This window comes from Phalangium opilio, unplaced genomic scaffold (assembly GCF_054372755.1).
Source record: "Phalangium opilio isolate 3A_F unplaced genomic scaffold, DU_Popi_V2 ptg000011l_1, whole genome shotgun sequence".
NCBI classification, from domain to species: domain Eukaryota; kingdom Metazoa; phylum Arthropoda; class Arachnida; order Opiliones; family Phalangiidae; genus Phalangium; species Phalangium opilio.
In genome coordinates this window covers 8,821,380-8,849,237 of record NW_028324147.1, presented here as the reverse complement: position 1 = coordinate 8,849,237, position 27,858 = coordinate 8,821,380, and the positions used below count along the sequence as shown (strand labels likewise).

At 37.1% G+C, this 27,858-nt stretch overlaps 2 protein-coding genes and 1 long non-coding RNA gene across 3 annotated transcripts; 2 read left to right on the top strand and 1 right to left on the bottom strand.

Moving 5' to 3' along the window:
• Positions 1–118: 118 nt before the first annotated feature.
• On the bottom strand, positions 119–3,681 carry LOC149710240 (multidrug resistance-associated protein 1-like). Its single transcript, XM_089860773.1, has 9 exons — positions 3,455–3,681; positions 2,401–2,575; positions 1,941–2,195; positions 1,662–1,865; positions 1,447–1,590; positions 1,300–1,381; positions 1,043–1,236; positions 805–981; positions 119–289 (listed from the first exon to the last, which is right to left on the bottom strand). The coding sequence occupies exons 1-9, from the start codon at positions 3,496–3,498 to the stop codon at positions 119–121; spliced, it is 1,446 nt and encodes a 481-aa protein (XP_089716899.1). The 5' UTR covers positions 3,499–3,681.
• A 5,267-nt stretch (positions 3,682–8,948) lies between these two features.
• Positions 8,949–10,091, top strand: LOC149710239 (uncharacterized). The gene is made up of 2 exons (XR_016375679.1): positions 8,949–9,337; positions 9,406–10,091. It is a non-coding gene; the product is annotated as an uncharacterized LOC149710239 (long non-coding RNA).
• A 902-nt stretch (positions 10,092–10,993) lies between these two features.
• LOC149710238 (putative glutamate receptor) lies at positions 10,994–15,971 on the top strand. Its single transcript, XM_089856008.1, has 9 exons — positions 10,994–11,826; positions 11,892–12,339; positions 12,686–12,777; positions 12,854–12,941; positions 13,028–13,180; positions 13,641–13,764; positions 13,827–14,044; positions 14,507–14,805; positions 14,867–15,971. Exons 2-9 carry the CDS (start codon positions 12,301–12,303, stop codon positions 15,093–15,095), a joined length of 1,242 nt encoding a protein of 413 aa, XP_089712134.1. The 5' UTR covers positions 10,994–11,826; positions 11,892–12,300; the 3' UTR covers positions 15,096–15,971.
• The last annotated feature ends 11,887 nt before the right edge of the window (positions 15,972–27,858 follow it).

Sequence of the window (27,858 nt, the reverse complement as noted above, 5' to 3'; positions counted from 1 at the left end):
TTCGTAATTTTCTTCAGCGTTATTGCGCGTTTTCATGACACTTTCATCATCGATACGATTGTCTTGCCTGAAAAGACTTGTACTTAAGTTGAACAGATCATGAAAAATTATGAATGTTTTACTTTGACTCCAATTCAGGCGAAGTTTTCTTCGCTAGTGCTTCGAAGTAAGTTTCGTTGAAAGAAATCTTGTCAGGTGGTCCTTGGTTAACAATAATACCATTTTTCATTATTATGATAAAATCAACTTCACGCACAAGAGCCAGATTGTGAGTTACGAGAATTCGAGTCTATGTGAGAATGAAAACATTTTCAACCGTAAGAAAATAATGGTGAATATGTACTTGTTGCTTAAAGCAAAGAGCGGCTCCGTTGGTGCCCCTTTAAAGATCGCTTTTCTACTACACAGTGGCTAAGCTTGGTAAAGTTAGTTAAGACAAAGGCAGGAACCAATGGGACATAGTGCATTAGGTCTGATTGGTTCCTGCCTTTGGCAAGGTAAAATTCGTTCCAGAAGATTAACCAGCATGCTAGGGGTGATAATGAAGCCGCCAGTTACATTAATATTATCACGCACTAACTTTGTGTTTTAGAAATCCATTTCTCCCAATGAGGTTCTCGAAAATTGAATTTCCAATATAGGCATCAACGGCGCTGAGTGGATCATCCAATAAATAAATATCCGATTTCATGTACGCGGCCCTGGCTAAATTCATTCTTTGTTTTTGTCCACCACTTAGATTAATGCCCTGAAGTATTCGGTTTCGTTAAGTTCGAAATACCACCATTGACTTCGTCAACTTACATTCTCGCCAATTTCAGTTTCTTCGTTAGCAGGAAAGGACTGAATATCATTGTTCAAAGAACATACTCTAACAACATCATCGAATCTACGTTCTTCATATATATTATCGAATAAAATATTGTCTTTGCCGGAAGCATTTTGGATCCACGGTTGTTGCGGAACGTAAGCTAAAGAACCCTTAAGGTTCAAAAGAATTAAGTCCGAGAAAAACTTCATCTTGTGATAAGATTCTATTTACGTTGACTATAACTTGGCCAGATATCTTATACATGTCCCCTAAAATGGCAGAAATAATTGATGATTTTCCTGAACCAACATCGCCAATGATTGCCACAAGAGAGCCTTTGGGAACCCGTATGCTAATATTTTTCAAAAATGCTGAATCTTTACTCCAGCCGAAGTCAGCGTATAAAACTTCGATGGAAACTGGAACTGGTTGTTATGTTATTGGTGAGTTTATTTAGGAAAAAGACAATGTACTGAACTAAAACTAACCATTCTTTTCTCGATTAATGACGTAATCAGAGGTTTCTTCCGCGTTTAACAAAGCATTGATTCTCTTACTCGAAACTTGAGCCTAAAAGAGATATTAATATTAAATTTAAACTAACAAGCAAGTTCGTATTTTAATTTGTATTTTACCATAGATAATGCATTTAAAAGCCCTGGAAATATAGTTAAAATTCGTCTCACTCCCAGAAAAATTCGAAAACTCATAAACGCTGTAATTGTGGTCAAGCTAACAGACTCGTGAATGAGATACGAAGTTAGCGTGATGAACTGCAGCTATTTCGATAGATTGAAGACATTACGTCAACAACGGATAATTAATAAGATTTTCTGGGATATTATAATACCAATGGAGGGAGGAAGTTGAAAAATGTGCTGTTGAATGCGTTGACGTAGCAAATTCTTTTCAAGACATTAATTTCGTGTTGTCGCATCTCAAGAAGTTTTTCTTCGAATGATTTTTCCCAGCCGTTGAATTTCAAAATTTTTATACTTCTTAACACTTCGTTAAGAGTTTTCATACTCTTATCCTTATATCTCATAAGCTCGACCTACAACATTGAAAAAAAAAATCAAAAATAAATTTTTACCAGTTAGGAATAAATATTTCACTAGACGTCTATTACCTGCAAGGTATGCTTCCATTTGGAAGCGATAACATTGATTGGTAGAGACAGAAGCGTTAAGCCTAGACCTATGAAAGCAGTCACTCCCAGTATCTTCCATAGTACAAACATATACAAGCCCAAATGAATGGGTGTCGTCCAGATGGCTTGAATCTCGTTTACGAGATCAGTAACTGTTTGTACATCAACTGATATCGAGTTCTGAATTTCCCCCATTGTAAAGTGCCGTCTAGAAGAAGAGGACAGTTTCATAACCTGTAAATAAAAACCACATTTCATTAAGGTAAGGTAATAAATGCTTTGAAATGACGTGGCGCTCTTTTTATTTATGGAATTGTCAGAGACCATAGTGAACGTTTTTCTTTAATATACCAGCTCAAGAGTTTTGTTCTTGCTGATGTTATGTGTAAATTTATTTATTAATATTATTATGAAAATCTGCTGAAATACTCAAACCTGCCTTTTTGAAGAGGGTTATCGTGATGGCTGATTTTAGTCGCAAGCTTGTTTTCAGAGCATGGGCTGTGTAATAATCGTCCATTATGCCAAATACAAATTGCTGAACGAATAAAATAATGCAGTAAAAAATTCCCTTCCAGAAAGGATTTTCTTCGGATGTCAAATCTATAAACAGTCTAAAAAATCAAAATTAAACTTAACGTTTGCATCAAAATTATTGTTTTATTATTTCCCAAAACCCGTATTTTGCTATTTCACGATGTGGCGATAGCTCTAGAGATTTTATGATTTATTTCGAGAAACTTCTTTTATTAAGGGTTTCAATTAATATTGGATTTCGGCAAGGATGCGATCAATCAGGTTTCAGGGATAGAATAAGGTTTACTTAGAAGGTGAGGGAACGGGTGGTGATGTTATGTCACCTCCGGCGGACACGGGGTAGACGACACCCGTGTGGAAGTTTTGCCAAAACGTACCGTATTCCCTCAACGTTTGTCACCCAGAAACTGGGCTACTACGTAAAAGATTACACTGTATGGATTTTGAATTTCCTCTCAGAGATTTCGTGATTTTGTGTTGATAAAGCTTTGTGATATGTTTATGAGATTTCGTGTAAATATCGCACAAACATTCGTTTCTTTGATACAAGAGCGTAGTTTGTGCTACCAGAAAGTCATAGAAGAGTATCTAGGAAATCTCTATAACCTTAGCCCAAAAAGGTGGAATTAGCCTTTTTGTTTTTCAATTGGGAACCTTAAAGAACGACCTTAATTTGGATTCTACCGTAATTGTTTTGATAGAGATATTGAGCTTAAAAAAAGAGCCTCAACTTTGCACTTCCCCTTGTTAAAAATATAAATTTTTTATAATGGTATCGGCCGCCAGGGAAGTAGAATTTCGCTTCATAAATGTAAAATGGCGTCGGTGAACAAAGAACTTTTTAATAGCGGGAAACACGTTAAACTCAACACTGAATCCACCATTTTTTCATCCCTCTCTGACGAAGATGAATTCTTTCACCAGAAAAGTATGCAAACTTGAAATTTAGAGCTTACATTAATGTGAAGGAGACCGTACAGAACAGAACGTCACTAATCATTTGTATGGGTGCCACTGCAATGATTGACGGTCCGAATGTCTTGATTAAAGCTGGAACTAAACTGTTGTTCGATTCTTGTGAACCCCTACAAAATACAAATAATATCTATTACCGAAGTGCACGGGAAAATTTGGATAACTAGTGAATAGCGACACACTTTATTAAATAGTTTTGAAATCGCTGAACTGCAACCGTTGTTTTATCTTCGAAGCTCCCGTTGAAAATATCATTCACGGTAATTATCTTCTTCCTTAGCTTCCAAATGAATCTGTTTGTAATAACATTATTTGAGTTTAAATTTATAGATAACATAAATCTTCGCTGTTGACCAACTTCTTTTCGGTAAGATCTAAGCATGGTTTTCACATTGCAGCTGGACGTCAAACGTCAGATTTGTTTATTATGTTGTCGCCCAGCGTTATAGCGTTTTCACTTAGCATAATTCCCGCAAATAATGGAACCAAGGCCTACCAGATAAACTGAACATTGCACCAATTGCGACCCATCTATTGTCTTTCATTTTTGGTCTTTGTAATCTTTGTGTCCCATATCATAATGATATGGATGGTTCTGAACCTCTTTAATGAAACTTTCAGCATTAACTTCGGCGTTCTCAAGGATTTGTACTAGTAACTAAATAAATAAAAACGTGACGGACCACGGACGTCCTCTTCCGAACACGCGTGGTCTAAAATTATGTCACGGCTCAAGTTTAATGTTGAACGCGGCCGAAAAAATAGAAAGCTAATATCGCCACACTCAACGTAATTACTGTACTATTTTCTTTTTTTTTTTCGGTTGTCGCTTGACGTCGGACGAAAAGTCATGATTTATGCCAAGTGAAAACCAGGCCTGTGCGAGTACTCGATCAAAGGCGAGTACTCGATCGAGTCTCGAGTCGAGTACTCGACTCGGGGCTTGAAAATCAAAATTTTAGGACTTGAGAATAATTTCGAGTCCTCAAAAATCCTCACTACTGGACTCGAGGAGGACTCGAACCGAGGTTTAACACAATATCAAGTCCAAAAATATTTACCATGGACAAAGAATTTGTTCTTCTTTCGTCTCTTGTCAGCACACACAAGTCTACATTACTTAGAGGCCTAGCTTTCCCGTGCTGACAACCGAAGCTGCAACAAAGTATATATCGAATAAGCTGCCTTCTGAGATAGGGAGTTGCCTACCCTCTCGCGTGAAAACAAATTTCTTCACGTTCATCCTTTATCCATATATTCCCCCTGAACTCGGTGACTCAGAATTTCTAGCAGAGCGCGGGAACTAGTGGGGTTTTACCGATTTATATTTTAGAGAAGACAGGTGATTGGACAAAAATTTGACGTCAGCTAGAACATGTTTATTGACGTTTTTTACTTTTTATATCTAAGCTGTGATATTTGAACAAATGAAGAGTAAAAAATAAAAGATATGAGTATATTTAGCCTTGATTTTGACATGAAATAATTTATTAGGACTCGACTGGGACTTGATATAATTTATCAGGACTCGACACTGGGCTTGAAAAGTAGTTTTGAAGCTGACTTTAGGACTCGAGGACTCGATACCCGTTAAAAGACTCGACTCGACATTCTATAAGAGCTTTTTTAAGGACTCGAGACTCGACTCGAAGCCCAAAAAACTGGACTCGCACAGGCCTAGTGAAAACGATGCTTTAACGAAGGCTTAGTTACAGTTTCGTGATTTAGCAAAGTCCACCATAAATGCTTTATATTGCTCGAAGCTCAAGAGGTCAAAATTTGTTCTAGTTTAATGCAATACTTACGGAGTAAGCCAACAGAAGAACAATGTTGATACGTACGATGCGTTTTCCTCGGGATATTCATTCTATAAGAAAATCAGACCGCATTAGGCTTGGAATTATTACATGCGTTGGAAAGAACAAACACCTCGTTGAAAGAATACTGTTTTTCTTCTTCCTGAAGGTGGTATTTGGGTTTCTTCTCCGAGAAACACCAGAGCAGGAGCATAAGGTAAACGGAGGTATACTCCAAAGAAGGCAGGATCAACTCAAGAAAATCTCCTTGGTGCTCCTAATGAAATGAAGACGAATTTATGTAATCAGAGACATTAATCAAGTATCATCATTGACTCCTGGGTCCCTTTTCTCTAAAAATCCCAATCATTATAGGACGAAGAATTAGAGTCGGTTCCATTTGGAGAGGTCGCTTAAGACCGTATTCTCAACCACATTCCAAATCGACATTTGGATCTAACGTCAGTCCCTTACCCAAACCAAATGTACGTCACTAACATTAGGTCTAAGTAATTTTATTTCTTGTTTATTGGTCAATTCTTAAAATGAAATCAGAGAATAGGGTCCCTTTTTTTTATTAAATTTTGTCTATTCCACACTAAGCCCGTGGCTTGTTTGCAGGTGGGTCCCTTTACAATGCATAGAGGGGTGGTGGCTAGCCCATTTGCCACAGCTAACCTGTAGCGCCCTATACTAAATATTACCGTATTATGTTCGATCAAATTTGATTTAGTCAATTGTCCATCAACTATGATCGTGTGATACAGTTTATTATATTTTTTAAACAAGGATGGCCCGGTAGGGGCTTCTAACTTTTGAGTACCCTCTAGTGACTATAATTGCTACCGCGTAGTGCCATTGTATTTGTATCGTGAGAACTAGCTTTTTTAAGACACAGGGGGCATCCTCGACGATTCCTTACCACACGACCCTACCGGAACGCTGAGGATGCTGGGAGGACTTCGGTGTCGTAGGTGAGTTTACAGTGCCTACGATATAGCATACGTGAATAATTAACTAAGGATCTAATTAATTATTCACTTATAGGTATAAAGAAACGATACATCCCACCTCTTTCCTTCGGCCACAGCCGCCTTCGGGCTCGTTTCTCTCCAGTCTCCACATGCTAGGATTAGGCAAAACAACTCGAGCTCTACCATAAGTGTCAGTAGGAAAGAAGGGTGGGGCATTGGATCAATGGATCCCGGGATTGTACCGGGTAAAGGATTAGAATAATTTTTTCCATGAACAAAGCAATACAGTATTGCTTTTTCCATGTTTCTTTTATGTAAAATGTTTACTACTGATTACAGCGCCATGTATGTGTGGTTTTGAGTACTAATTATAAATTTCTGAATTCAGAACACCAAAATGAAGAGGGAACATGTGGGGGAAAAGGCGTCCTGCCACCCATAAAATATCGAAATGGGGTGAAAGGGGGTAGCGAAAATACAGTATAATGTACCCTACGTTACTTTTTCCCCATGAATTGATGGCGCAAAAGTGATAACACTAATTTAAAATATTTCTACATATCCAAATTATTTGTGGTTTTATGTTTTAGAAAACCCCAACTTACCTTTCTTATCAGAGACAGTAACGGTGTAATGGATGAAAGAGCTGAGAGCAACCAAAAATTAAATTGAACTCCTGAAGTTCGAACGCCATATATTTTATGAACCGGCACCAATATCCACAGAACAATCTGAAAATAAAGTGAACCATTTAACTTTATGCAATCGATAAACTTTACCACTAATCGGCGTACGTTTGTGGCGCATTTCACGCCTAAAGAGGCAACGTTCTCCAAGTTATTTGATTTCGAAGAAATATTTCTTATCAGATTTACGATGGATAATGCCACGAGAAGTGTGAGCAAAATCTTCAAATAAAAGGTAAATTTATATCATCAGAATTTGGTTTTGAAAAAAAAACTAGAGTAGACAAATAGTATAAAATGAAACAAACCCTGGGTTATCTACCAAGTACAGGTTAAATTAAAAATAAATGTAAACAGAATTGAATGGAAATTATAAAAAAAAAATCTTAATGCTCACCATTTTGGAAATGCTCAAAAATGACCACGGTATACTTCTGAACTTCGACCTGTAGAGGGTTGTCAATTCGAGAGGAAGAAACACGATGAAAAATACACTGGGAATCCATGTTGATATGGTTTTTTCGAAACATTCGTTGAAATACGAAGGTTCAGATGTAAACCACGTGACATTTGAGCTCTGCAAAACACAGTTGTTCAAAAAAATTGTTGAGGAACCGAAATACAGAGGGCGATTTTCAGTCCAAAGAGTTCTATATCATTTTGCCCTGAGAGAGGTTTTATTGATGAGCACTTAATTGTATTAATTTTTTACCTCTCCGAGTGACGATGACGTCACGGAGAGGTTTTACACTGGACGTGTCTGTGTGTGTGTCTGTCTGTCAGACCCCACGTGACCGCGTTCGCAGTTTACAAATCGGAGCAAACGTGTTCGCCATTTCCGAACTGCTTTCACAGTCACGGAAATGGCTCCTCTACTTGAGTTCTCACACCACCATCTTCTGGTCTTTGTCCATCCCACACGGACACCAGTCTGTACTTACTGGCTTCTAATCACCACCATCTTTTGATCTTCGTCCATCCCACATGGACACCAGTCTGTACATTCTGCCTTCTAACACCACCATCTACTGGTCTTCCGTCTATTCCACATAGACGCCAATCTGTCTCATTGGCTTCTACTCCATTATCATCGTTTGGTTTTAGGATATACGCGGCGATCAGCTAGGGTTACGAGAAACGTCTAGCCTCCCTAAGGTGGGATCGCCACCAAAGGTTTTCGCAATTGCGCTTATTCCTTACTATTATAATGGAAACGAATCGTATATATACCCCAAAATTTGAAGAAAGCGGGCAAGAGGGGTACCCTTCACTTTAAACGTCAATATTAGCAAAGTTTGAGATGATAATAGGTAAAACTTTATTTTAAACGATTTAACTATTATTAATGTTAATTATTGAAGATTAAAATAATTAAAAATAATTATATTTATTTAAATATTAAAGAAAATCTTGTTTCTCAACTCAAAATTAATACGGAAAGAGTTAAAAAGCAGTCTATGTTTTTGTCTGTGTGTGTCCGTCCATTGTTACACTAGTGCGTCGCGTTAGCAGTTAGCCTTGTGTTGATGTGTTAAGAAATCATACAGAACCTTAATATTCCCTTTTTCCATAATATAAAGTGAATATGTGGAAGTATTTTTCGAAATTATGATGCATTTAGTACTTTTGTAGCTTTAAAGCTTTGTTTCATTTTGATATTCCAAAGATTTTTTTTAATATTGTTATTTGAAATGGCTGTTTATATATTACTTAAGCTATACTACATCTGTATATAGAATAATCCTTGGTTTAGTGGATTTCATGAAGAAAGCTAAGATCCAGACTCCGGCGGGTAAACCTAGACCTTAAAAAATTAAGTCTAAACATATGGTTACGAAATGGATGTAGTTGAAAGGTTTATGATAAAGTTACTTTCAGTATAAAGTTCACCTAAATTTATGGTTTTAGTTAAATACAAGGGCAAAAATCATTTTGCAATACTCCGCGTGGTTTCCAATGGGCTAAGGTTGTACAACACCCAACAACGATCTAAGTGTCTCACATACACTGTAAAGTTACGAAGAGTGCTGCATAAACTTGAGAAATGCTTGCCTAATCCAATGCTCGCGAAATACAGTGACCACAACACTATAAGATGTCATTTCTAGATTAGCATACATTTTTTTCTTTCCGTAACTCGTAGAAATCAACACATTCATAAATAAATCCTTGCAGTGACAAATTTCGAAATTTAATTTTCCAAACAACTAAATCCATCAACTTACTGGTCTATTGATGGTGTTCCCCATGTTTATGGAATTTCGAAAGCAACCTCACCGCGACTAATCGAATCCCAGTGAGGGAAGGCTTTCTATACATGTACATTTAAACGAAAACTGATCGAAGTAAAACTGGTGGGTCAGGGAGCTCATAAGGACTATCAAACAAAGCAAAATTCCTCATTTCCAGTATGAGTTTATAAATGAGTCTACTCTTCTTCTAAGTATTATAAGATACGTTTGTCAACTCTTTTTAGCTCTATACTGAACTTCAAAACCGTCATCGCGCCACGATGTTTGAACTATCAAAGCTTACACTTTTACCAGTCCCCTTTTCGATCTTAATATCCGTGGAATTGCGTGCACTGCCTTTGCACGTGCATCCGACGACTCCACTAACTAAATAACTGGTTATCAGTGCATTATTCTGTTGGTTATTACATATGTTTGTGCACACAAAAACTGGTTCAGGTGTAAGACTGGTGGAAGTCAGTGACAATACATACTCATATGGGACTATAAAAAAGTGCGAAATTATTCACTTCTAGGACGAGTTTAAAAATGATTCTACACTTCTACAAACTCACAACTCCTTTTAGAACCCGAGCTTTATATTGAACTTCAATACCGTCCTCGTACCATGATTTTTGAACTGTCAAATCGGTCTCTTTTACCAGTCCCTTTACGATTGCAATAACCATGAAGTCACGTGCAATGCCTATTCGCGTGTATTCTAAGGCCATACTAAATAATTATCTAACTAACTTACTAACTGGGTATCAGCGCATTACTCCGTTGGTTATTACATAACCACACGGAGTAAAAATGTGTAAAGGGCCAGCTGTAAATGTACAAATACCTAGGATAGATACTGCGAACTAAGTTTCGTAATGGTTGGAAAAATGTACATTAATTTTATTATAATTAAACAAATAAAAAAGTAGTCTACGCTTTTCTATAAGGCTCTTGGTAAACAACAGTATCATTAATTACCACAAACTAGATTCTGATGTATAATGTTTAGTCTGAAAAAGCTTTCTCATATTTCTGTTATGCACCATTCAAACTATATTCCTGAAGTTTCGAAGCACAAAATTATAGAAAATTTAACCAGTCATGCAGTACTAGAGATTTATTCAAAAAATTAAATATTGTAGTACCCAAATTGATGGTTGACAGAAAGCGGTCAAATTTTCGTCTTCATTAGCCATGGTTTTCCCACTCGTTTATTTCTCTATGCATTTACACGAAAGGTGCCGTTTTCCGCGCCTGGCGTGAAAACAAAACTTGACGTCAAGTACTCGTATAACGGAATACCAGTACTCGTTTCCCAATGCCTTTTTCCAACAAACCAGCAGCTAGAATTGAGGATAACAAAAAAATATATTATACTCTATTTTTACCTATTTTTTTCAATGACGATATTTGCAGATTTGAACATGTTGGGAAACCAAAATAAACCTCTCCGAGTCGAGACGCAATTAAGAAGTTTTCTTAAATAATTAAATAAATATAATTGATCTTAATTAATATTTTAATCGTCCTTAATTTACCTTAATTCTAGTTAAATCGATTTAAGAAACTTTATTCCTAAAATCATTTTAAACATTTGTTGACGTTTGAATTCAAGCGTATGCCTCTTTAATAATTTTTGAAAGTTTGGGGTATATAGATAGTTTTCACACATGGAGAATTCATATCATTTACACCAGAAGGCCGGGCTACCTGGAGGACAAAAACCCGTCTGCTTTTATCCTCCAGGTAGCCTGGCCTCCTGGTGTATATGGTATGAATCCTCCATGTTTGAAAACTATCTATAAGCGATATATTCACGGTAGATAATAATTAAACTCGCAATAGCGTGAACCTTTGGTGGAAGCTCTGCCATTTAGAGGCAAGAAGTTTCTTGTAACCCTAGCCGATCGCTGCATAAATCTTAACCCTAACGATGATAATGGAGTAGAGAAGCCAAAATTGCTATCTACAAACACGTTTGCTCCGATTTGACAACAGCGAACTCGGTGACAGACACACACACGGACACCCCGACACGTCCAGTGTAATACCTCTCCGTGACGTCATCGTCACTCGGATAGGTAAAAGTATTTTAGTTATAGAAGTTTTGTATAATTATGAGAATTGCCGAAATTTCCGGCGAACTTGAAAAATCTTTGGGGTTGGTTCTACCGATTTCAATTAAGAGTGTTTTCGACAAGGCATTAAAATAAATAGATTAAAGATAAACCGATGAATTTTAGCGCTCTTCGTCAGCAAGATACGATCTTTTATTAGTTTGATTTAGATCGGCCAGAATTCTTTCACAAATCGTTTCTACAGTATAATAAGAAAGTGTCTTAGGAAAATGTTGGAAAACACTTCAGAAATCCAAAGAAAAATTCGGCAAAATTGAACACTTATAATATGGAACCACATAAAAAATTATAAAGAAATCTAAAATGATTCAAAAAGAATTCTTGATGAACTCCTAAAGAACGTCCTTACTAAAACTAAAAACTATATAGAAGCCCAAATTGGAATACTGAAGAAACTCGAATGATAGCCGTGTAGGCCTAACAGGCTTGCCTCTCGGATTGTCCGCGAAATATAATTGCGAAATAAGCCTATGAAACCATATAGTCAGCTAATGAAACCCTTGAGGGATATTTATAGTCCATTTGGTAAAACTATTATCATCGGCAAACATGGAATTTAAGAGAAGGTCAAAGGTCTTTCTTCATTCAAGGAAAATTAGTCAGCCGACTGGTTGGCGGGTAGGACATTTCGACGTCGCACCGGCTAGCCACAAGACTAAAACTGACCTAGGCGTTGGAAAGTCAGGCAGCATGCTATTCAACTCTGTTGTGCTACAGGGTAGCTTTTAACACGCCACAATGTTCACTCATGCCACAAATTAAGTAAAAGCAACGATCTATTGCGAATGCTCGACAATTAAGTCCAAAACGCGTACTCTCCTCCTAATAGTTCTGTTTATGCTTCTATGCGATCCTTCAAGGGAAATTTAACCCATGTCAAATAAACGTTGTGCCGCTACCAAACTTCAGAACGAAAACAATTAGCTACTTGGATAAAACACTTTATTTCACTCCTAAATATATTGATAAGACTGAATCGGCTGCAAATTGAAAGCACACATGGACGTCCAAAAATACTACAAAGCAGTCTTTCGTGAAGTGAGTTTCAAGCCCTGAATGTACATCGATTGTAGTACATTTGGTTGAAGTTGTTCTTTTTATAATCTACACATCGATTGAGCAAAGAGGGTAGAAAAAAGGAGGAGTAGAAGGCTTGGCTGGAGTGTTCTCGCTTTGAAAATTTACCTCTAAGGTTCCGGTGTCACTTTTCTCAGCCCTGTTATTGGTCGAAATACGGTGAACCGGATATTGGGACGAAAATACTACAAATAAATAAGAAAAGCGAGAACTCACAAAACGCCTTGCCAAAGCTGCTAGCTCCAACTCGTCTCTTTATACCCTCTTTGGATTGAGCTTGAATTTTATAAATGGTCTTTGTTATCAGAATTCACCGCATGTTATTATGAGTAACCAAGGAGAGATAGCTGGCTATATGATAAAATTCCTCAGTGTTCTAAAAAGTCTCGACAGACTGAAGTAATAAAATTTAAATTCAGTTGTCATATACGTTGTTTCAATAAAATAACCACATTTTTCAATTCATATTTGGCAGCGTTACCACCATTCCGATTACAGAACAAGTTCCCATTGCGAAACCAACTAAGTCGTGGACTGGGATTCACGGTATGCTCCAGAGAAATGTCAGTGGTTGTGTAATTCGAAATACGCGACTAGGTTCTCCTTATATTAGGCCTTATACAATGATCGTTTTCCTAATATTACACAGGAGGGAGATTTTTCTTTAAACCCATTGATACTGTCCAAGGATCGTTTCAATGCCTTCCCTACTTCGCACCCGTTTTTGATTGAAAGGACACAAATATTATTCGGAATAAATCAATCAAATGAAAATGATATTTATTCGGTTATTGACAAATGGGTAAATTTTCAATAAAAATGTAAAAGAGGTTGTAAAAGCTGATAAAGGCACGAACTGCCGTAGATTAGACAGTTTAATATTTTACCAGGGATAGATTTAATTTTAGAAGTAGGAATGGAGAACAGAGTATTGTGGGAGCGCGCCAAAGTCCCGGACCCCCTTCCCCGGCGCGAAGGGGTATGAAAGAAGAGGCGGGTCATAGCGACAGATGTAAAAAGTAATTACGTATTTTTCGCCGTCCCCGTCAACAACGTCATCAATACGTAGTTTTAGTGAGCCAATAAGATAATTTAAACTCTTCGTTACGTGTTGGAGGGAGGGGCTCTTTATTGGGCTATGAGTCGGACTGAAGTAAATACTAACCGTTCTTCATTCCTACTTCTAAAATTAAATATATCCCTGATTTTAGCTTGAATCTAAAAAAGCATCAAAAACCATAATTGATCTTTGATTAATGTAGATAGTTGTGGTTCTCTTTCATCTGGCTCTGCTGATTTACATGGCGGGGAAACTGAGCTCCAAATACGGAAAAGTGAAATCAGAACTTCCACCCATGTTTTTGTTGCAATGCCTTCTGGGAACTAGTAAAGCCTTCAAAAAAAAACTCTTCGTCCGTTTTAAAATTTTAACCTTGTCTTCTCTTAAGGTCCCCAAAGTTTGAAGTGTGAGGGAGTCACTCGGTTTCTTTCTGTCGTGTGGAGTCTGACTTCTTTCATAGTATTGGTGTTCGCATCTTCGGAAATGACATCGCAGTTTTCGAACAAATCGGAAGTCCTTCCCTTTGACAACATAGACGATATATTTCACTTTCCGGATGCAGTACCTTTTTTGATGAAAGGCAGCGCAGTTCACAGATTTATTCAGGTAATTTTAGAAAGCAATGGGGTTTACGAATACTACACGGTTAGTGTCTTAGAAGATGGAACTTTTTACGAATGTGGCCTAGTTATATGGAAATAAACCAAAGAACGAAAAATTTCACCTACCCACAATCCTCTCCCTTTACACAACTAATGGGTGTTTGTATTTAGCGACGCGGTTAGCCTCTAAGCTTGTACAATATTTACAATTAGGCTTAAATACTAAGGTTAGAGCTTACTTGTTCTTCAATGATCTATACATCAAACAGTACAGTTTGGTACGTAAAGCACCATATCCACCTGTCATAACTAAACCCTTGCACTAGGGTACACTGCTAGCCTGCTAGATATCGTCAGGAAGTAGGAATTTGGTAGTGCTACAATTGGAAAAATAGGTTTTGTGAAGACATGTCTCCGTCAATGCCCTTCTATTAATTTGAGATAGATAAAACAATTTTTGTTTCAGAAAAATGCATTGACTAGTCTTGCATTTGCGGAAGTAACAAAGCGAGCTGACGCGAACCTACATTTGAGTTACCAAAAAAGGAGCAACATATTAAAAAATACCACTATTCATGCGGAAATTGAAAATCGAGAGAAGTTCATCATCTTTACCGGGACTTTTCTGATGAATGTAATCAAAGCCAGATACACCAAGACAAGAATGTGTAAAATGAAGTTAAGCAAACCTTTAACGACAGCCTACAAGGCCATGTATTTCAGCAGAAACATTTCGCAAACCGTGATTGAGACAGTCAACAAAAGGTTATTTTCTATTTTGAAGTTCCGCGTTAATTATGATACAGTTAAATTTCTCGTTTGTCAGGTTGCGCCAGCTGACTGAGGGTGGTTGCTACGAGGACCTGAACCCATCTCTCAAAGTGGAATCGCATCCTTGTCAGAGAACCGAAATACCGAATGCTTTCGTCGTAATCAACGTGAAAGCTTTTAAGGCCATTTTCCGTGTTTGTCTCTTGGGCTTCTCCGCTTCTTTGATCGCTCTATTTTTCGAAATATACGTAAACACGTTGAAAGTTTACATGTGTAGATCTTAATATATCTACTGCGTCTTTGAAAGAAAAGCTGACTGTGTATTTCTTAAGTTATTTCATTTCAAAATTTCCCAGTAAAGTAATTGCTACTTTTTTAATAATACTAATTTCACCATTTAGAAATTGCGCAAAAGTATAATTTTGCCGGCTCATCTTGTTCAAAAGGTGCAATATAGAATGCATAAAATAGCATTAAAAATAGTTATTGTAACCTAAAACCATGAATTTATTCATTTTCATGCTAAAACTAAATATGAAACTTAACAATACATATCCTTCAATTTTAAAGTTTTCGAAGTTTCCAAAATTTATGTGTTGTATCGCTCTCAAAAGATAACTCTAATAACTTCATGACAGGCAAATGGCCTACGAACTTTTCCCCTTCGCAATATTTTCAATTTTCAAATATCAAAATATAAATTCATCAAGCTCAATTTTTCAGAGATCCGAGTATTTGAACCTAATAATAGCAAATGTTAGTCGAAAATAAAAAAATGTACTTGAAGATGCCACTTTGTTCTCTAAAGAGAACAACACTTTTGTAAATACTGTTGAAAACTATTTTCAACAAATGAAATTTTAGTGTAAAAACTAAGATAAAAATGTTTTTCAAAATAATTGATGTTTTATAACCATGTCTTTAAAACTGAAAATTTGAATATCTGTAACTGCAGGCAATTAATTTTCTACACTTTTATTTTACTTTTTCGCGTCTTAGTCTTCAGTCTTAATTTTAATTAAAACTGTATAGAAACACAATACCTCTCCGTGACGTCATCGTCACTTGGGGAAGTGAAAAGCCGATCTTATCATTTCAAGAACGCACTCTCATATACACCGTTCAATCTATGTATTAACAATAAACTGAATATAAGTATCGCCGGGCTATAGTTTTCATTGCTTTGTGAACACTCCCTTACCTTTTTTCAAGAGATTATTCAGATAAAGTATGAACCAAAATAATCAATCATTAATAATTAATCTAATTATGATGAGAGGACGGGGTCTAAATGTCAACCTAGTTGTGAATAGATCATTTTAATAACGCGTGAATAATTCGTAACTATTATTTTAATGGCAGTAACTTATTATTAAATAGCGATTGATGTTTAATATTCAGGGAAAATAGTTGGCGAGCTTATTTTCCACTTCATTCGGAGAAGTAATATTTTGAACTTCCCAAATTGTTAAATTTTCCATTTTTTCTTTTTCATTATTTTTTATTTTACACGAATACAGTCCGTGATCTTGACAGTTAATTCTTTGCATTATGTCAAATATATAATTTTTTATTATATTCTTGAAATGTTTTAATTCCGTTGACACTTAATGCGAGTATAACCTGTCAGCTATGGTCTTTTATTTTGTGTTTTTAAGTCAGTCACGCTCCATTTACGGCTTGAATATAATGCTTATCACTTTTAGATGTTTATACTGCTTTCTCGCTAACAAAAGAAAAATTATGTTTTATTTTTTATCCATAACATTCGCCTTTGACAACGCGCCTTTATACATTTAGTGCTTTCCATTTATGACTACTCCATCGAAAATTAGTATCACCAAAAATATGATCGTAGATGAGAAACAAGTTGCTCCTGTTGCAACTGAATGCGTCTACTCTTGACGTTATAATTCTGTATGCTGTTATAGAGTGTAAGGAATGGTTTTTTTTATAATTATACATCTTGTTATATCAAGAAGTGATACCTAGTTTACTAGGGAGAAGTTATAAATTCACCACATTTCTAGCTTTATCTCCAGTCCAAACGTAAGTCCGGAGTTAATCCCCGCCTCTAAAATACAACCAGTATCTCATTGGTTCTTGAAAACTCACGTCAGCGCGACGCGAAGGACGAAAACTACTGATGACTGAGGAGAGGCGAAATAACCCGGTCTCCTTTTACGTCCTCCCTTGCATTTTGAAAGGGGGACTGGGACTAGGGCGCGCGAATACTTAGGCATCTTTTACCTTCTCCCTAGTAAACTAGATATGACTTCATGGTTATATCTAAAAATTTTAAATGCAGTCTCGCTCTCCTACTTTTGAAAAAGTCTATTCACCAGCGACGAAATAAAGATGGAAAGCAGAGTTTTATTCCCGTGGCTTTCCCTCTTAGTTTTATTGAAATGGTCTTTTGAACCCATGGACGGGCAACTGAATAGGGAGCTAGGTTTGCTTAGAGCTTAGACACTAGCGCTGTGACGGCCGATGTTGGAAGTTTTTTACCAAACCTTAGTAAAATTCGCGCCATTTTGTTTTTTGTGGAGTAGAGGTCTCCAGACACCGATATGGGGAGAAAATCTGACTATATTATAAAAGTTAGTTGAATTTCATTAATTATATATTTTAACCTCTCTCATTAAAGATTCATAAACCATTTATCAAGTTAGTTTTTTCTGTTTAACATTAAGCCTAGACTAAAAAATATCTCGAACTATTATAGACGAATATTTCCTTACGGGACATTTGGCGATAAATTGCGGTTGGTAGACGAGTGAGGGCGCGTGCTACGCATTGCCATTTGTTAACGTGGGTATAACATGGCTTAACCTGTCCATGGGTTAGGTGGCCTGAGTTTGAACTGATAAAGGTAAAGATTTCGACATAAAGTCGATCTTTAATTCAGTTTATTCAACCACTTACGGAAGTCTGAAAGTATCAGTTCGAAAGATACGTTTTCCAAGTTTTATTTAATCACTCCAGAAAATTTACAATAATTTTACGAAATAAATCAAAAAGGGTGAATAATGGTGCCGCGATGATGCTTTTCACTTGTGTCACATCCTTTGACGCAACCATGGCTCAAGCGTCGTCAGTTTACTTGAGTACCACCCACTTTTCGAAGCATCATCATGAGACAAGTAGATAAAGAATCCTTGTACTACCGCTGTTTTTTCTTGATTAAATTACTTTGTGAATATTATTACGCATTAATATAAGTGCTTGTGTAATATATTTATATACGCTTAGGTTTAGTTAACGCGTGTTAACTCCTTAATGTAGGCCAGTATACTTGATACAACTCCAATTGCCAAAATGGTTAAGGGCAGATAAAGGCTTCGCATTGACAGAGATACGACTCCTTCGGGGTACAGGTTGACTTTCTTGAAACATCTTTCGTATTTCCAAATCTCAAATGCCGTGTAATAATCCGGTAAACCACTTTCAACGATGCGGAGACAACTGAAAGTATATTTTACTTGCCTTAATAGTCTCCTGGTTACCAGTTGTGTTTTTTTTATTTTGTTTGATTTTTTCTTACATTTCATGAAACTTTAGTCGAAATAGTTTGTGGGCGCTCTTTCTTACTACCATTTCATTGGACACGATGGCCACGAATTCTTTAGACTTATACAAGTCGTCTTTATAGTAGTCGCAAATGTTCATTTTGTCAATAGCCGTAATAGCTTGCAAGATGTCCACCGTCATGCAAATGTTTCCGTCCATAAACTCTACGATATCTAAAAAAAAACGTTTAACGAAGTTTCTGGTGTCGTTGAAGTGTTCGAAATAGAACTATAATTAACTCGCCTTCAACGTAATTGTGCTTAAATATTCTCACTTTCTTCTTAGCTATTTCTAAGCCTACCGAACTCTATAAATATTCACAAAAATCCATGAGTCTATCGAAATAACAACAAGGGCAAAAATCATCTTGCATTACTCCGTGTGGTTTCCAATGTGCTAAGGTTGTACAGTGGCACGCATGCACTATAGAGTTACGAAAAGTGCCACATAAAGTTGAGATATCCCTGCCACTAATTTCAGAATTTCGTTTGCCAAAAAACTAAATCCATCAACTTACTGGTCTATTGAATGTGTTCCTGATGTCTGTGTAATTTGGAAATCAACCCCACCATGACGAATATCCCCCAGTTAAAGAAGGCTTTCTATCAGACAGAATTTAGAAGGGGAGTGGAAGGGGTGGTTTGGAATGTAGCGCAACGTCGTCTGCAAAACGTTATCTAGGCAGGTCGATTTCCGGTATGATGCGTTTGTAACAGAGAGATTTTAGAACACATGACCGGAAACTCGCCTACCCCAAAAAGCTCAACGCGACATCTTGTTTGGGCGTCATCACGTTTAATAGAGTCAAAGGGGGCCTTCCACTCCCCTTCTAAATTCTCTCTGTTTCTATACACGTATATGTATACGAAAACTGCTTTTGGTGTAAGACTGGTGGAAGTCAGGGACAATGTATACTCATACGGGACTATCAAAAAATGCGAAATTATTCATTTCTAGGACCGCAGTTCAAAAATGATTCTGCACTTCTACAAATACAAACTCTTGTAAGACTCGTTTCACATCTCCTTTTAGAACCCGAGGTTTATAATGAATTTCAAAACCGTCCTCGTGCCACGAATTTGGAACTATAAAAGTGGTCACTTTTACCAGTCCCCTTTACGATTGCAATATTCATGGAATCGCGTGCACTGCATATTCGCGTGCATCACACTAAATAACTAACTTACTAAATAACTGGGTATCAGCGCATTACTCCGTTGGACATTACATAGCCACACGGAGTAAAAAGCATAGGCGACTCGTGATTCACGTTGCATTACCATAACAATTTGATGCGCATACCAACTGGCAACGACAATCATGTGCGGATCATGAATGACGTCATCAAAAGTCTCGAAATATATTGGCTTATCCGGCAGAGTCATTTTTGAAAGTAAAAGACCCGTAAACGATTTTGACAGAACAAATGCCGGAATTGTATAGAATATGAGCAAAACGCTGAAGCGGAAATGATGCCAGTCGAGGCTCGTGGCTGAAATAAGCGAAAATATAATGTCCTTATAAGCGGTTCCCATATGAGCTGATCATACAATAGCGATTCTCATAACCGCGGTTCCCAAAATAGCGCTTTCCCGAAAACGCAGTTTACCCGTTATGGCAGTTCCCTTTACAGCGGTTCTCGTAAACGCGGCGTACCGTTACAGCAGTTCTCTCTAATGCAGTACAACCGAGAAGTGATGAACGATAGTCGTTTATATTTTGTAGGTTTGGTTGCTTGACCCTCAATAGTATTATGCTAGGTATGTTTAATTAAAGGGTCTGTGAAAAGGTCGGCGGACCGTTGGATTTTTTTTTTTTTTTGGAAAAAGTGGTTATTGACGTCACAATCTCCCGAGAGTGCGGAAAGGGGAAACGCCGAAGCGGAGTGGCTCAAGACCAATCACCAGAGAGATCTGACATCAATGATTTTGTGAGGGGAAATCGGGTGACTTTTTCAATAAAATAAAATTGAACGGTTCGCCGATTATTTTACAGTCCCTTTAAGTCAGGTTAAAATTTATTATTTGTACCCAAATAGTATTTGGTTGGGTTAGGTAGATTTTTTTTAGGTTAGGTTTGGTTATTTGAACCTCAATAGTGTTAGGTTAGGTTTGGTTAGGTTATTTGAACCCCAGTAGTATTGGGTTTGGTTAGGTTTGGTAATTTGAACCCCAGTAGTATTGGGTTTGGTTAGGTTTGGTAATTTGAACCTCAATAGTGTTAGGTTAGGTTTGGTAATTTGAACCTCAATAGTGTTAGGTTAGGTTTGGTCAGTTTATTTGAACTCCAGTAGTATTGGGTTTGGTTAGGTTGGGTTATTTTTTTATTTTAACCTCAACAGTATTGGAATAGTAATAATTAGGAGAGGTAAAGTTAGGGTGTGATGATCTATTTGTACTTAATATTTAAGACAAACTGTAGGGCTAAGAATTGTTCAAAACTTTAGTTTAACACTGCTAAACCCAAGACAGCTTCCGATATTTCTAAAACAGCAGTTTTGAATAACGCCGCTGTTATTTTGGAATCGCTGTTGATATTTCGGGAACCGCTCTTCTGGGAACTGCTTATAAGTTTAGTCTTTGTTCTGTATAGGCCTGTGCGAGTCCAGTTTTTTGGGCTTCGAGTCGAGTCTCGAGTCCTTAAAAAAGCTCTTATAGAATGTCGAGTCGAGTCTTTTAACGGGTATCGAGTCCTCGAGTCCTAAAGTCAGCTTCAAAACTACTTTTCAAGCCCAGTGTCGAGTCCTGATAAATTATATCAAGTCCCAGTCGAGTCCTAATAAATTATTTCATGTCAAAATCAAGGCTAAATATACTCATATCTTTTATTTTTTACTCTTCATTTGTTCAAATATCACAGCTTAGATATAAAAAGTAAAAAACGTCAATAAACATGTTCTAGCTGACGTCAAATTTTTGTCCAATCACCTGTCTTCTCTAAAATATAAATCGGTAAAACCCCACTAGTTCCCGCGCTCTGCTAGAAATTATGAGTCACCGAGTTCAGGGGGAATATATGGATAAAGGATGAACGTGAAGAAATTTGTTTTCACGCGAGAGGGTAGGCAACTCCCTATCTCAGAAGGCAGCTTATTCGATATATACTTTGTTGCAGCTTCGGTTGTCAGCACGGGAAAGCTAGGCCTCTAAGTAATGTAGACTTGTGTGTGCTGACAAGAGACGAAAGAAGAACAAATTCTTTGTCCATGGTAAATATTTTTGGACTTGATATTGTGTTAAACCTCGGTTCGAGTCCTCCTCGAGTCCAGTAGTGAGGATTTTTGAGGACTCGAAATTATTCTCAAGTCCTAAAATTTTGATTTTCAAGTCCCGAGTCGAGTACTCGACTCGAGACTCGATCGAGTACTCGCCTTTGATCGAGTACTCGCACAGGCCTGGTTCTGTAGTTAAATTTGAACTTACATTGGCCCACAAGTTCAACGAAGAAGTAGTAAAGAGCATTTTTGAAGGTCTCGAACGAGAGAGTTCCCCGGTGATACGAGACTACTAGAAGTGGTGTCAACCAGAACGTTATAAAAATCAAAATCCAAACCTGAAAAATTTCAGTTTCGTTCATAAATGGCAAAGTTCTCATTGACATTTTCACTTTCGATTTTCTTTCACATGATTGAAATATTACATGAAAAACGTGGAAGTGTCAGGAAGTTATAGATTTTAAGGGCAAAAATGTCTTGCGTTTAAGAAAATTTCAAATTTTAATGAAATGCTTGACGCCAGATATAACTCACGTATGAGTCGAAAATTGAAATTTCTTGAAATAAGGGTTCTTCGATTGTTCGAGGTTTTAACGAAATAAGGATCATAAATAAATGACTAATAGCGTTACTGTGATCGAAAATTTCTTGGCCTAAAAACCGTTGATTGGAATACTCGGTCATTAAATCCGCTCCCTAAAATTCAAAAGGGGCGTGGTTTGTTTTGCTTTGTTCTTTGTTTTTTTAAATGAGCTATAATATTAATACTTGCATTTCTGCCTATCAAATTTTTTTTAAACCAATAATCCGCTTCTTCCCTCAGTACCAAGATTTCCAAACGGGCTCTGAAAGCAAATAAAGATTTTAACATGTACCGTTTAAAGTTTACAAAACCATAAGAAAATAATTAATAGCTCCCTATAAGTATGAAGCTCTCCATTTAAGACATATAAACAGCCTTTTCTTCCATTGTAATGTTTAAAAAGTTTCTAACGCCACCTATTAAGAATTTTTGGCGTTAAAAAAGATGAAATATTTGTTTAGAAAATTTACAAATTTTACATTGTAATTAAATCGTTAAAGGTCAAGAAGTTGTAGTTATGATAATTATAACTGATTAAGTTCATGTCAAAATTATCATAATAAATCAATAGATGGCGCAAGATTTTTACGACAGAGACACTGGTACGAGGCAGTAAGGACAGGGATAAGGGAGGTGCGGAGCCCCCTTATGGTGAGATGGATTGGAAATGATGATGGGCGACCTGCGGCACCGTATCTCTCCCAGTGTACCTCGCGCACGCCCCTACCCTTCGGTAGGCGACTGCTAAGTGCTGCCGCGTAGCGCCATTTTAAGTGTACGAGAACTAGCTTCTATTTTTATGATAGAGGGAGCGTCCTTTACAATTTCCTCCGGTACGACCCTACCAAACCGCTGAGGATGCTGGGAGGACTACGGTGCCGTAGGTGGGGGTACAGAGGCAACGCTGTAAGTATGGGGGTTACCACTCCATTCCTCTCTCCTTCAAGGTAAGGAGTGTCATTAGTCTCAACGGGTGTGGCCATATTTCCCAGGCCCATCGTGCTTTTCGCGGACGCCTTAGGTGGCGGCGGCGATTTCGACCCCCTTTCACTCGTAGTACCAAAACTTCTCCAACGGGGCGTAAAAGTGTAAGCGCGCCAAATTTGGAAGCAAATGCTGTAGTATGAAAATGTACTACGTTTCATACTTATAGGGAGCTATATATTATTTATTTAGCCTCGTACTTAAATATATTGACGAGCGACTCGAATAAGAGGTTAAAACTGAGGGCATCCGATCCGTAAAATCGGCTTGAATTTGTATCGTATTGGATCCAACCTATTCGCTGAAACATTTGGAAATTTTCACTGTAAATTACTGAATTTCTTGCTATGCCCTAATCGTCACTTACGTCTACATGTGCCACTCTAATAGTCATGTTTTGAAGATCTATAATTAGCCAAAAAATTCCTTAGACTATAATACTCTTGTCATGATAGCATGAATCAATTAATACATTCATGATGATGGTTCTAACTCAAACGCTTTTGTTAAAATATAAGTCTTTAATCGAGTAATATTTTAACGATTTTTACCTCTCCGTGTGACGTAGTCCAGGAGAGGTTCTGTAACGGCCGTGTCTGTGTGTGTGTGTGTGTGTCTGTGTGTCTGTCTGTCTGTTGTTACACCCACGTGACCGCGTTCGCAGTTTGCGTATCGGAGCAAATGTGTTCGCCATTTCCGAACTGCTTTCACAGTCACGGAAATGGCTCCTCTACTCGAGTTCTCACACCACCATCTTCTGGTCTTTGTCCATCCCACACGGACACCAGTCTGTTCTTACTGGCTTCTAATCACCACCATCTTCTGTTCTTTGTCAATCCCAACATTGACACCCGTCTGCACTTACACTGGCTTCTAACACCACCATCCACTGGTCTTCCGTCTATTCCACATAGACACCAATCTGTATCATTGGCTTCTACTCTATTATCATCGTTTGGTTTTAGGATATACGCGGCGATCAGCTAGGGTTACGAGAAACGTCTAGCCTCCCTAAGGTGGGATCGCCACCAAAGGTTTTCGCAATTGCGCTTTTTCCTTACTATTATAATGGAAACGAATCGTATATATACCCCAAATTTGAAAAAAGCGGGCAAGAGGGGTACCCTTCACTTTAAACGTCAATATTAGAAAAGTTTGAGAAGATAATAGGTATAACTTTATTTTAAACGATTTAACTATTATTAATGTTAATTATTGAAGATTAAAATAATTAAAAATAATTATATTTATTTAAATATTAAAGATAAACCTCTCGTGCAAAGAAAGAGATTATCATTGCCTCCTATATCTACCAAGGCCCGTGCATGCGATATATTTCCTTCATTGCCTCCTATATCTATCAAGGCCCGTGCATTGTGATATATTTCATTCATTGCCTCCTATATCTATCAAGGCCCGAGCATTGTGATATATTTCATTCATTGCCTCCTATATCTATCAAGGCCCGTGCATTGCGATATATTTTTCAAAACAACAACAAAAATGGGAAACCCCAACTCAGAAACATAATAACGTTTTTATTGGATACTTAAGTTTATATAATCTTCTTGACACGGAGAGGTAATATTTTGGTTTTCCCAACTTGTACTAATTATAAGACCAATCTGCATAGTGAAGCATCCAGAAAATATCTCCGAATGATTTTAAAATTCAAATTAGTTTGAGGTTTCGTGCATATTTTTAAATTAGCACCTCCGACAAATTGCGTAACTCCCTGCCTTCTTGCTAACAAAATGTTAGTGGCACGTTCTATATCTCGCACCATGATTGTCACGATTTCCCCTAATTCCCATTTCTCCCAAACTCAATTGTCCCAAAATATTTTTCCCAAAAACTGAAGGAATAGCTTCCCTAACTAGGTATATCCTCTCGATCCGTGCCTTCCAAATAACGCAATAATAACCAAACTCAATGAATACAACGCTACCCAACCTAACCTAACCTAACCTAACCCAAAAAAAACGTAACTAAAATTAGATATCAACTTCCGGGCTTGGGCGAAGGGGAACAAAAACTTTTGGGCGAAATATTCCTCTTGGGAATGATGGGATTGGGAAAAATGGGAACATACCGATTGTCACATGGCGCGCAATTTTTATCAAATCTTCAGATAAATTTCATTGGACAAGGTGCGTGACACGTAAATTTTTGAACAGGAATGCAGGGCGTCACGCGATTGGTCTAATTTTAAATTATCTATTAAATCTCAAACTAATTTAAATTTTAAAATACTTTGGAGTTATTTCAGAAACGTTTCACTACGCAGACTGGTTTTTATAATTAGTAGAAGAATCGATAAAAAATCACTTGATTTTCCACTTCACCCTCCTTTTAATAAGTACGTTTGAATTTGAGTTCAGAAAAGTTAAAATAATACGCGCCACTGTAGTTCATACTCATCTTCGTAAGTCGCGTGAAGAGTCCTAACTTTGTAAGTTGAAACGATACATTTACCAAATCTGCTTGAATGTCCTTTCTTATATACGAACACAATCCGTGATCTTGTCAATCAATTCTTTGAATTATGACAACAACTGTTTGTTTTTCATTATATTCTTGAAAGGTTTTTTATTTTATTTATTTTTTTGGATCAGTCGCGCTCCAATTACGCCTTCAATATAATTTTTATTATATGTATTTTTTTAAAGAGTTTTCTCACTCACATAAAATCCCCAATATTGATTAATATGAGCCGGTATCCAACTTATAGGCCAAGATTTTCCGAATGGTAAAATTTTAATTAAGTTTAAGTTTGACAAAACAAAATGTCATATACTTTAATACTCGTGAATCGTGATACATAAAACATATTTGCGCGAAACTACAATTACAACGTTTAACAGAAAATAAATTGCTCTGCGCTTCTCAGTTTCGCGAATGTCATGTTATAGCATACGTTCATAAGATATGTTCCATGAGTTCGTCACTGCTTACTGAGAGCTTGGCATGAAGTGACATAGGTGAAACGTCATTGATTCTCGTAAAGCGACGCCTGGTGAGGCGCTGACAAAGGCTTAGTACAGAGTAAATAGGAAAATGGACTGCAAAAGCGAGTGTAGTCAATTCTTTCGTCGTTCTCGAACTAGCTCTTAGTAAGTCTAGCTGGCATTACTTATTGAACATATCTTATAAGATTATGGTTATAGGTTTGTAGTTCGAAACGATTTTTAACAGGATTGCCACGAAATTTTCAGATTCAAATTCCCTCGCCTTTTTTTACGATTTTACTTGACGTTGCATTTAAATCGCATTTTATGAATATTTAACGTAAAACATTTTGATGTCAGGTCAAACGTGATCTCGTTAAAACGGCCCGTTTAAAACCGAACGTCACCCGCAGATATTTTATACACTTGAACCAAAAACGGATTTATGTACTAAGAACGTCGGATAATAGCTTTAGCCTCTAGTACTTTAGCCTCGCATACTTTATTGAGAAACTTCGCCTGCTTTTATTTTGACTCCAGTTTGATAGTAACTTCTAGTGGTCGAAAATGTCATTCTTATCTCTATTTTCCCTTGTTAAATATTTTTTCCGAAATGCACCAGTGGTGAAAAAGCAAAGTGGACAATAATGCGATATAACTTCCGAATTAGTGGAATTACGTTTTAAAGTTAAGAATATATACAATTTATGATTCTTTAAATATTTTCTTTAAGCATCTGGTTTAACTTTCTTTGTACTAAAATTATTATTGTAGTACAATTATAAGTTACTAACTGTTACCCGCGGCGTCGCTCGCGTAAAAAAGAACTTCCATCAAGAATGGGTACATTTTACTGACTCGACTAATATTTTTGTAGCATCCTAAGAGCGAAGGCACTCGGCGATGCCCGTCAGCCCGTCGGGACCTTTTTTATTACTTTTCATGCGGACATAATTCAATAAAGAAGGGTTTTTAAATTTCTGGTCGTCATTTAAAAAGATGGCAACAAATCGAACCCAAAAGACCATTCAGACCGTTTATAGGTTAAAGGAAACCAGTGTATTATATATTTGTGAAATCGGTTGAAACGCGCGGACTTTGTAGCATAGAGAAGATTTTTTACATTTCTGGGCGCCATTTATTAAGATGGCGGCAGATTGGAAAAATCTTTCTTAGTACGCGCCTACTACTTATGAGTAACGTTCCTGCACATTTTCAGACTTCTAGGGCTAGCGGTTTGGGCTGGGCGTTGATTATCAGTCAGTCAGGACTTTGATTTACATAGGTTATTATTATTTTCTTGCGTTATGCAGTATCTATATTTAAAGCTCAAAATGTAACAGAATAAGGCCAGTAGATGACGAGCGCGAGTTTTGAAATTATAAGCCACTCCCACCAAAACATGCAAAGTAGTCGAGGATGGGTACGGAATTTGCTACGTTCAACGTTCTTCTTACATCCGTTTTTGCTTAAACCAAATTCCCTGACTTTGTTGAAATTCTTAAAGGTCCTTGTCTTTTCCCTGACTTTCTTGGCCCCTTTATGAAATTTCCTGACTTTATCAGGTTTTCTATGACCTGTGGCAACCCTGTATTAGAACAACTAAACTACAACAATATTCTAATTTAAAATAAATATTTCTATGTCTGCATATTAATTAATAAGGAATTTATATATTTAAAATTAGCATGAATGAATAACATAGCCAAGCATCATAGTTCACGAGACGGGGCTCATTGTATTGCATT

Coding starts and splice junctions, on each gene's coding strand:
- LOC149710240 (XM_089860773.1), bottom strand. CDS start 3,498: ATGATTAGTGACGTTCTGTTCTGTACGGTCTCCTTCACATTAAT. Junction 1,591..1,661: donor TCAACTTCCTCCCTCCATTG/GTATTATAATAT, acceptor CTATCGAAATAG/CTGCAGTTCATCACGCTAAC. Junction 1,237..1,299: donor CATTAATCGAGAAAAGAATG/GTTAGTTTTAGT, acceptor CATAACAACCAG/TTCCAGTTTCCATCGAAGTT.
- LOC149710238 (XM_089856008.1), top strand. CDS start 12,301: ATGGACGTCCAAAAATACTACAAAGCAGTCTTTCGTGAA. Junction 12,340..12,685: donor ACAAAGCAGTCTTTCGTGAA/GTGAGTTTCAAG, acceptor CTTTGTTATCAG/AATTCACCGCATGTTATTAT. Junction 12,942..13,027: donor ACGGTATGCTCCAGAGAAAT/GTCAGTGGTTGT, acceptor AATATTACACAG/GAGGGAGATTTTTCTTTAAA.